We start from the raw sequence: 10,000 nt of genomic DNA on the forward strand, positions 1-10,000 counted from the left end.
CATTTTAATGAGAATCATCGCAAAAGTACAAGATCACAGTATCTGTAAGTGCCTCTTGACAGCTGCGGTTGAAATTGTGATGAACAGAAAAACCATTATAGCAGAAATTTAGCGATAAGGCTCTTTGGAGGGACGGTGGGGCCTGGTCTGGCTGTAGAGCGCGAAGGGTTAATTTTCTAAACCTAATAATGTTCGATAGTGAGGTATTTGTCAGGAGATAAAGAAGTGATAGAATCTGGGAAGTGGGTCCCTTGGCGATTGTAGTACAAATATTGTTAATGCGGTGTGGTTACCACAGCGAAGGGAAGTAAAATAGCTTGAGTCCACCAGAGACGGGCTCTGCTACACCAGAGCCAGATCCCCAGACAAAGGCCAGTCATTGTTGAACTGCAAGTCAAGCCATGGCTATTCCCCAATCCTCTTCTATCTGCATTTACATAGAGGACCGTGCTTGCTGGGGGATGGGGGGGCCAAATCCTGTGGACACCAAGTCCTCCCTGGCGGGCGGTCAGGCGACCTCGACCTCTTGCCTGGAAACCAGGGGAGGGTGTCCCCCAACAAAGCATATATGTCAGCACTGTAAAACTCAGTGCTGTCACCCTCTGGCCCCTTCCTGATGACGTCACAGAGCCACTACCCGTCTGTGAGACCCATAACTTGAAATGTACAAGAATTTAATAAGTCTGGTGTTAAGGCAATTTGTCATGGCATATTTGAAGAATAAATCAGACTAATGGAGCAGAATTTTCCTCCCGTATGGCATTAAAGAACATGAGCCCAGTCGTCGCTAATGGCAGGAGTGAGAGGGGGAAAAAAAAAGAGGCCTGACATTAAGACCCTCGCATTTTGGAAATCCGATACATATTGACCTGTGTACTATCTCAGTGCACAGATCTGATGTCAGCAGAATGTAGTCGTGTATAGGAACTGCTCATTACAGGTTTTGTGAAGGAGGCACATTGTCTCTGAAGCGCCTGGACCTGATCGGCTAGAATTGCTCAGTAGTCAATACTCCAGCGACTGATGGCCCAGCGTGCACACACCACAGCTGCGACCACTGCTTTCCGGGACTTGCCAGCAATTAGCGGGACCCTCAAGGATCACTTGGCCACTCTCTGATCAGGCAGGGGAAAGTCTCTTAAAGGCTCTATCTTTTCATTTGACTCTTGACTATTTCATTTCAATAACAGGTAAGGGTCACAGCCGTCAGCATCTAAGTGGCCTCAGCACCGCCCCTCTCATGCTTGTCCTCCTTTGGGGCGGGGACTTGGGAAGTGAAATTGACATAACCCAGCATTACCCATTCGGGAAGTGAACAGTTCAGTAGCATTCGGCACAGAGGAAACTTGGTAATCCGGAAACAGTTGCTCCTCATCCTCCCCACCTTAGCACCTGGCACCACAGTGTCTGTTGCCTTTGAAGCCGTGTTTTCTGGTGGGTTGTCAGCACTGCCTCTTTATTCTCACTCAGGCTACTATGTATTAAGAGTAGGAACTAAAGTTGTGGGGGCCTGTCTGCAGTGGCTGAGTGTGTCCCTCCCTGAAGCCCACACAGTGTCATTCCACCCTGACTTATACAGGAACCGCTTTGGGGTTTTGGATGGTGGACTGGAACCCTACCCACCATCCCTCAAGTGTATCGCTCATTAAAGGCTCAAACTTACGGCTGAGAGTGAGCCACTCCGCCTCATAAAAAAAAAAAAAAGCACCCATATTTTTCCTTCTGGCTTCCGGTTTCCCAGGCTGCACATCGCTATGGGCTAGAAGGTTGTGCCTCTAGCGACAGGCTGGACCCAGGTGGAGGAGGGATCCTGAGAAGCCAGGGTTCTTTCCTTGGAGTTTGGCTACTTAACCTTTGAGAGGCCAGAGCACTTTGGACCGCTCGGCTTGACCACATGTCTTTCACAAGGACATTTGGGGTGAGGCCATCTAGTGCTCTGTTGCTCACACACATTTTCGAACTCTTCTGGAACAGTCTATTCCTTGACAACCCAGAACTAACTAAATTAAAGTCCCCGTAACTAACTAAATAAAAGTCCCTGTAGAGGACTGCAGAGCTTCAGAGGACCTGAACCCTTCAAACAAACCACAGTCACATGTGCTTGAAGGGGCTTGAAGGGGCTCACAGTGAGACCACTTCCAAGTTCCCCTGTCCCCCTCAGTCACCAGGGTACCCTCAAAGCCCCCCACATTTTTATGGAGCCGGTATAGTTTTCCTTTGACCGGAGGGAAAGGAGTCATTACTGCATGGCTAGTGGCTTCAGCTGGGTAAGAATATCAGCGTGTGTGTGTGTGTGTGTGTGTGTGTGTGTGTGTGTGGCGGGGGGGGGGGCGTTGGTGAGTGGGTATTCATTACCTAACCCTTGCTGGCAGGCCGATTTTATCAGTGACTTGGCTGCTGGTAGCTCTTGATGGACGTGGGTGAGTTCGGAGCCGCCTGGAAACATGAAGGAAGGGCTGGTGTCAGATGAGAGGCATCTCATCAACTCTTCTCTGACAAACCAAATTCATTCCTTATGTAATTGATAACGGCCTTGGCCAATTATTTCCCACATTACAATACACAGAGGCCCCCTTTACAGGTTTTGCAGGGCTGTAATTAGCTATGCTAATATCCCCTTTATTGGCCCTAATATTGCTCAACACCTTTTGCCATCCTGGAGCCCACTAGAGCCCCATGGCCTGTCAGGACTGCTGATTATTGAGAAGGATAGCTTTAATCAAACATAATTGCAGTTAATTTTTCTCTCCTGCTCTCTGTTGCCAGCGTCTAATGCCACGGACTCCTTGATATTCCATTAAATTACAATTAAACAGCCTCCTTTGTCTCTGATTGTCCTGAACACCACCACAAAGTTCTGTAGCCGTTTAAAGGAGAGCTGTTTGGTCCTAATTGCCTGCTAGCTCACAAAGGGCCAATTTACACAATACCCATGTAGAATTTAAACAGTTCATAATGTAATGGATATTACACAGGAGCCTAACACTACAATTAAAATGATTTTCATCAGATAGAGAAGCTTCGGTTAATCAGCTTCATAAAAGTAAATATAAATGAACTAATTCATAGCTTAAACACACAGAGATGGAGCCGACTTTGAAATTAGTTACTGTGGTGGGGGCTCTGTTCGCCCCTTATCCTGGGATACCCATGCTGGGCTCCGGTGGAAACAGTAGGTCCCGTTACTTGTTCTAGCCTCTCCCGAAGCAGCTTCATCCCTCTGCGGTCCTGTATTCATGTTACCATTGGAGTCTTGTTGTTGGGTCTTTGATGCAACACTATCAAAACAAAACTCTGAGCTCTGCTCATTGGGTGCTGTGGGCCACACCCTTCACAGCAGGAGGATAAGTGTTCCATCAGGAGGGGATTTTCAACCTTAAACTCAAGCTATGGGGCTAGGCCTCCTGGCCTTCCAGCCGAAGGCTTTGCTGTGTCATGTTCCCAGCCCGCATCATGGGGATCTCTGGCATTAGAAGAGTGAACCAGCCTCCCAAGAATGAATGAGAATAGTATGGCCGCTCTCCTAATCTGTGCAACCCGGAGGAAAGTCTGTTTCCACAGTGATGGCCTCTTACTTCCTGCCTGAGAACTTTCTGAAATTTTTCATGATCTTTCCAAGAGGAATATTCCTGGGGATTGCATGGTGTGGAGCAGTTTGTGTTTAGCCTGTCTTCCCCTCTGCCTGTAAGAAACAAGTAAATAAAGCCTATATTTCAAGCTTGATTTACTCTGGTTCCTACTGTGAAAGATGATGAGTCTTTAGGGAAATAAAGATGGGGTCAGGGAATTAGTGCACATAACGGTCATTTTGACGTTGGGCCAGCAGATGCCAGGGAAACACACTGTACACAATTAAGCATAATGTACTAATGACAGGTTAGAAATTTTATCGCCTCTTGGCGATCGAGCAGCAAGTCCACATTTAGCAATAATAAAGAGTTTATTGGTGCTAAAGCCAAAGATTTTCTGACATACGAAGGATTTTTTTTTCCTTTCATAACAAGAGTTTTAAATCCTTTGTGTACCAGACTCTGGAAGTGAGAGATGCAAAGTGGTTGTCAGATATTTCCTAGGAAACAGGCAATTAAAGGGTAATTGAGTAAAGGATGTGGGAATTGCCATTGGACCTCGTGCGTGGGCATTCAGTTTTCTCACCCCTTTCCCAAACATTGCCACAGCACACCTCATGGAGCGCGTCCACTCCCACGCAACAGTGCGCAGTGTCAGCATGCTCGCTTCGACTGGGCTGCATGTCCCGCCTATGAATACTTAATTGCATCCTAGGATTAAACAGGAACCAAACCACGGGGGTAAAAATAAGCACCCCTTGTGTGCAGAGGTTTCCCTCGAGCCTGGCAAGGTGGCGCTGGCTTGGGTGTACTTTGTGTCATTGGAGCCGGGGAACTTGGAAAGGACCCTGCTCTGTATAGGGGTTGTTCCCGGTAGATCTTTCTCACATACCCACAACCACTGCCGTTACACGCTCTGCATAGAAGAGCTGTGATTGCCACGTGCAAGAGAGAAAACAAGCATGAACATGTGTGCATGATGTCTGTGCCCGCTTCTGCTCCCAGCTGCCCTCCCCCCAGTGCTCAGGGAGTTCGTGGCACCCAGCACCCAATCTTACTCTTCTGGTTTCTGAACTGATGATAGTTAAAAGCCCCAGAATGCCCAGGGCTCCTTAGGATGTCTTTAAAACCCACTCTGTTATCTTGGAGGTAAGAGGGCCAATCTGGCTAAACCGACATCAAGGAATTTAGCATAACCTCCTCAGAAAGGGGAGAAATGTTTCATTTTACAAAATAAAAAAAAAGCCCCCGACACCAGCTCCGCGTAGGTACCTTTGCGGATGAGCAGCTTCTCGCCAGCGCCTGCTCAGAAGATTAGCCGGGTGGTAATGTGGGGCATAATTGCGCCGTGTGGCTGTCCCTGAAGTGAAAACCTAATTGCCTGACAGGACGATAACTTTGTGGCGCCCTCACCTTGTTAGGCCCTTTCTGATGCAGTTCAAATGCAGTGTGGCCGCAGGTGCGCCTAATTTACCTCTCTGCAGAACGTGTGGAGTTTAATTGCACAGTGGTTGTTAGGAAAAATTGGTGGGTGGAATATCAAGTGACTTGCTCTAGCTGATGGCAGATGGTGTTAAGAGGCATTGTGAGCTAAGTGTATAGGTGAGTCGAGTTAATAAAAGATGTAAATTCAGGCCCAAAGTAGCAGGGACTCATGGTATGTAAGGAAATTTAATTGAATGGCCACCATTCTTAGCCTCATCAAAGGGATTCTCTTCTGTCCTCCTTGGGTCTTCCAGGATGTGTTGGGAAGACAAACAGGTCTTATTCCATGGAGTCTTTTATTCTCTCGTATTGTAATCGCTAACGAAGAACCCTGAACACGAAAGACTGAATTCCAGGAAGTACTGTAATTTTATGAAGTACGATAAAACATCAATCACTTTCAAATAAGACACGTGATGTTCGGGGAGAAAATCCGAGAAGGCATTTTCTGTAGCCTTGCTGCACAGGCTCTCACAGTGGCGATGTGCTAGCAGGGAATCTTCCTTCCACACACTGTGGAGATAGTGCAGGGACAGGCTCTGGGGGGGGGGGAGGGGGCGTTCACAGCCAGGTTGCCTAGTGTTCACCTGTTCGTACTAAGACAGCACATCTGTTTGTACGGGAATGGGGAAGGTGGGATGACTGCGTTTTCATCAAAGCCTCTCAACACACGGTCAGGACTCCTGTATCTTTCTGCTGCATACAAGGCCAGGTCTGATGGGAGGTGAAGCTGGCTGTCATGTTTGGCCTCTTCATTCCCACCAGGGCTGTTGCTCCTGTACTCTGTCTAAGCAAGAGTTTTGGTGGACACACCAAACCCACCAGCTAGTCGCTTAAAAACACGGAGATGGTCCACAGAAATCATGGAAACCCCACACCGTTCCCTTCCTGAGGGTTAAGCCTATTGTAACTATTTTTCTTTTTTTAATTGAATTCATTCTTTGACTACTTTATACTCGTGTGTAATGCATTTTGAGTGCTCCCACACTCCTACTGCCGCTTTAAAACTTGGTCTTTGCTGGTGTATTTGCTTTAGCAAGATAAACGCTGCAAACTGGGGTTTCTAGATAAATGTAGCACATTCAATAGGATTTCAACTTTGATATTTTTACATAGATTCACCGTAAGACACCCCTATGCTAAAAGTCAATTTTTGCTTATCCAAAATTCAAATTTTACTAGGCATTCTGCATCTTAATAGGATGATGTCAGTGTCTCTGTCTGGGGTGGGTGTCTCTAAAGGCTAATAGTTAATGCAAGGATCCTTGCAAGATGAGATCCTTTGGAAAGACAGAGTTATTATAAATCTTGGGAATCTGTAGTGTCATCAGACAGCTGTGCAAATTGCCACTCAGAACGGAGCCCAGGAGCCTCTGTCTGCCAGCTCCACAGCTGCACTCAGCATTGCCCCCTACATGGCAGCCAGCACAGTGGTGGCATCTTTTCTGTTATTTCTGTGCAAGCCTTTTTTTTTTTTAAAGTTGTCCTTTTATAGGCTAACCTTAACTGTGCATTCTTTGTGTTTTTGTAGATTCTTTCTAAAATTCTTCCTCAAGTGCAATCAGAACTGCTTGAAGAATGCAGGCAACCCCCGGGACATGCGGAGGTTCCAGGTACGCATCCCTCCAAGGCGCCAGTGCAACCTGCCGGTTCTGCCAGAGTTTCAGAGGCCTCCACTCTTCAGAAAGGCCGTTAGTTCCCCAAAGCTAGCAACATATTAGGTTTGATTTGTTTGATGAAAATAGGCAGATGAAGGGCTTGATGATGACTCAGTGGTTAAGAATGCTTACTGTTCTTGGGTTCAGTTCTCAGTATCCACATAGAGACTCCCAATAATCTCTAACTCCAGTTTCGGGAGATCTGACACCTCCTCTTCTCTAAGGACATCCACACCTATGTGGTCCGTCTACTATATACATATACACCAAAAAATTAAATAGAGATAGACAAATAAAATGCCTTTTAAATGATCTAGTGTTTTCAGTATGCCAGATATGAGTCTGTGCAGAGTCAGGAAGACAAGATGATTAGGTTTCCCACAGCCTCCTGATAGCAGTGCTCAAAGCTTGGCCAGGCTGAAGATGCACATTTTTAGGGATCGAATGGCCAGTTGATTGATTGTCATTGTGTGTGGGGATGGCGAGTGGGAAAAGAACCATAATGTAAATGCTCTAGTGTGCTTGGTGTCTAGAGCCTCCTCATATAGGGTCTGCCCTTGCTTAGCATAGGCCTTTACAAATGGCCCTACCCTCCAAGGTCCAAGGTGTCTGACGTCCTCCACTTAGAGTCCAGCTGCCTCCTGTCTGTTCTCCATCTTGGCTTGCACATGCCCGTTTGCAGTGGTCTGCAAGGGAGAGGAATTTTTGTTGGCTTCAAGGGCTACTAGCTCTGACAGCATCCATGGTTTTCTTGTCTTTATGGATGATGAGAAGGCTCTCTCAGGGTCTTGGGCTCTCTGTGTATGAGATAGACTGTCTTGCTGATCTTTATTGTAAAATTAGAAGAACCAAGCCCTGAATGGAAATGAATCCTTGGTTAGCTACATTACTGAGGGAATATTATTTAGGATGTCAGCTTTGTTGCTCAAGTATCTCACAGTATTTGAAGGGTTCTGTGTGTTCTTCAGGGAGGTATGTGATGTCTATCTTTTGCCTTCATGGTTCTTCAGGAAAGCGGGTCCCTGTTGACCCATATTGACTTTTGTGATTGAGGATAGCATCTCTTATAAAATACTTGGCCATCTTCCATTTTTTTTATACACAAGAGACCACAAGACATGGGCAAAATTGGTCCATCTAGGCAGAGGAGGTCACACCAGACTGAGAAGTAGGGTTCTGTTTGTCTCACCAGTGATGGAGCACGGCATCTGTCACAGTTGGCCCACCGTGCATTGGGAGACCACAGTGACTCAGTTAGCTTACCTCTCAGAAGGTTTGCCTGAACTTCTGCCTATCATGGTATACCTGATGCTTACAATGGTGCCACACTTTCTGTATCTTCCTGCGGGTACACTGCAGGGTTGGCCCATACTCAGCAGCGCAATGTGTCTTATCTTCTCTCTTTCCCCATGCGTCTAGTTTTTGTATAGGTGACAGAGCACAGTCAGTATCCTTAAACATTCTTATTTTTACCTTTTCCTATACTTCTAACACATCCTGGTCAAGCCTCTGCCTCGATACTGGTCAGGTCTCTTTACCAAAATTCTTTCAATGATCAGGACAGGGTATACAGGTGGAGACCAGGAAGATCTATCGGACAAGAGCAGCCCTTGTGTCCCCTGGGCAGAGACTGCTAGGCCACAGGTGGCCCCATAGTGGCATCAGGACCACCCAAGGCAATGCCAGATTTTCAGAACATGTACTGACCATTTTCTCAGTTCTGACAGTCTGATATTATTGAGACCTTGCTATCCTGGCAGGCACTGGAGAGAAAGGATTCAAGAACACTGCCCGCAGTAGCTGAGGGTGTGTATAATATCATGCCCCTGCACCATCATCTTATGGGGCCTGAGGTTTTAAAAGTCAGTTCTTTACACACTTATTCCCATATAAGCTTGTCATTATCGTTTACAACTAAAATATTTTTTGACTTTTTCCTGTGTGTCTCATTGAGACAGAGTCTGACTCTGTAGCCCAGGCTACACAGGGTTTATAAAAGATGGTTACAGTGGTTTTTGAGACTCCTGATGCCCTGGGTCCCTTACCTCAGTTTCCCCTGTCATAAACATGTTTGAAGGAGACTTACTGATGGATACTATAGTCTGGGTAGCATTGACTTGTCCACCTCCAATTTCTATCTGGCAGTCTTCACTCCTCCCTCTCCTGCCCAGTGTTTTCAGGAAAAGCTGGCTCCAGGACCTGGTTGGGTGGGGCTCTAGGGGTGTTTGAGCCAGGCATCCTTTATGTCAAATCTAGGCTCAAGTCCCACATTAAACCTAGGTTGAGCTCTTTGCTTTTCCAGGCCCTCTGGAAAGTAATGCCCCACACTGACCCAACAGTGTTAGAAACCTAACAGCTAGGCCGCCTGTTGCTGTTGCCTGGGTCTGCTGAAGTGTGCCATTTCTGAGACACTTCCTATAAGTTCACTGAGAAGAGAATGGTTGCCTTCAGTAAGGTGGTCCTTCTGTATGGTGGCTTCATTTTCTCTTCCCATGAGCCAGCCAAGAAGTCTACTCTGTCCTCTCTCTCTTCTCGGGCATGCTCTTAGCCTCTCCTGGACCCTTGCCACCTTCCCTATGAACTTGAGAAGGGTTTCTTTTCCCAGATTGAAAAACACTTCCACAATTCAAATTCAGTTTTTTTTTTTCAGGGACAAGAAACTTCATTCTCAGACAGTAAACATAATTGTACAGTTGACCCAGAGAGCGTCTGCTGATAGAATGGGGGTAGCCGGGGTAGCAGTGAGAACCCTGATTTTGTGAAGCTTTTTTGGGGGGACAACTGAGTCACTCCTCTTAGGTCTTCAGGAGAGGCGAGTCTCAAGTGAACTAATTTAAATTAGATAAACTATCTAATCAATATGTGAGCAGATCAATCAAAACAGAGACTTTCAAATGAGTGGCTAGAGGGGTATTTCGGAAGCTAATGGCTAGGAGAATATTTCTCTGAATTGAATCCACTTGTTAGCATAATAAGAGATTAAACCCTAATTAGTGGAGCAGTTTTTTTTTTTTTGAAAAGAAGCAATCTTGAGTCAAAACAAAACAAAACAACCCACCCCCATTAGCCAAAAAGAAAAAGAAAAAAAGCCGTGAATGCACTTCATTTGGTGGAGAGGTTCCAGAATGAGTGGAGTCTCCTCAGCACAGCCTCTGAGCTGGCTTTTATCTCGCTCGCACGGCGCCCGCCCGTGCTGTCCTGTGCCAACTCCATTTTCAAATCCACTTCGTCTTCACAGGTCGTTGTATCGACAACAGTCAACGTGGACGGCCACGTGCTGGCCGTGTC

At 46.5% G+C, this 10,000-nt stretch overlaps 1 protein-coding gene across 14 annotated transcripts in view; it reads left to right on the forward strand.

Moving 5' to 3' along the window:
- Positions 1 to 10,000, forward strand: part of Ebf3 (EBF transcription factor 3) — a 116,124-nt gene that overhangs the window by 71,071 nt on the left and 35,053 nt on the right. For all 14 annotated transcript variants that reach the window (XM_041666395.1, XM_041666399.1, XM_041666396.1 and 11 more), the window contains 2 exons: positions 6,586 to 6,667; positions 9,951 to 10,000. The exon at positions 9,951 to 10,000 is cut by the window's right edge. In XM_041666395.1, coding sequence (XP_041522329.1) covers positions 6,586 to 6,667; positions 9,951 to 10,000 — 132 coding nt within the window. The remainder of the gene's footprint in view (positions 1 to 6,585; positions 6,668 to 9,950) is intronic.

The sequence above is a fragment of the Microtus oregoni genome, unplaced genomic scaffold, assembly GCF_018167655.1.
Source record: "Microtus oregoni isolate MIOR12 unplaced genomic scaffold, Mior012 000016F_ref0000370, whole genome shotgun sequence".
NCBI classification, from domain to species: domain Eukaryota; kingdom Metazoa; phylum Chordata; class Mammalia; order Rodentia; family Cricetidae; genus Microtus; species Microtus oregoni.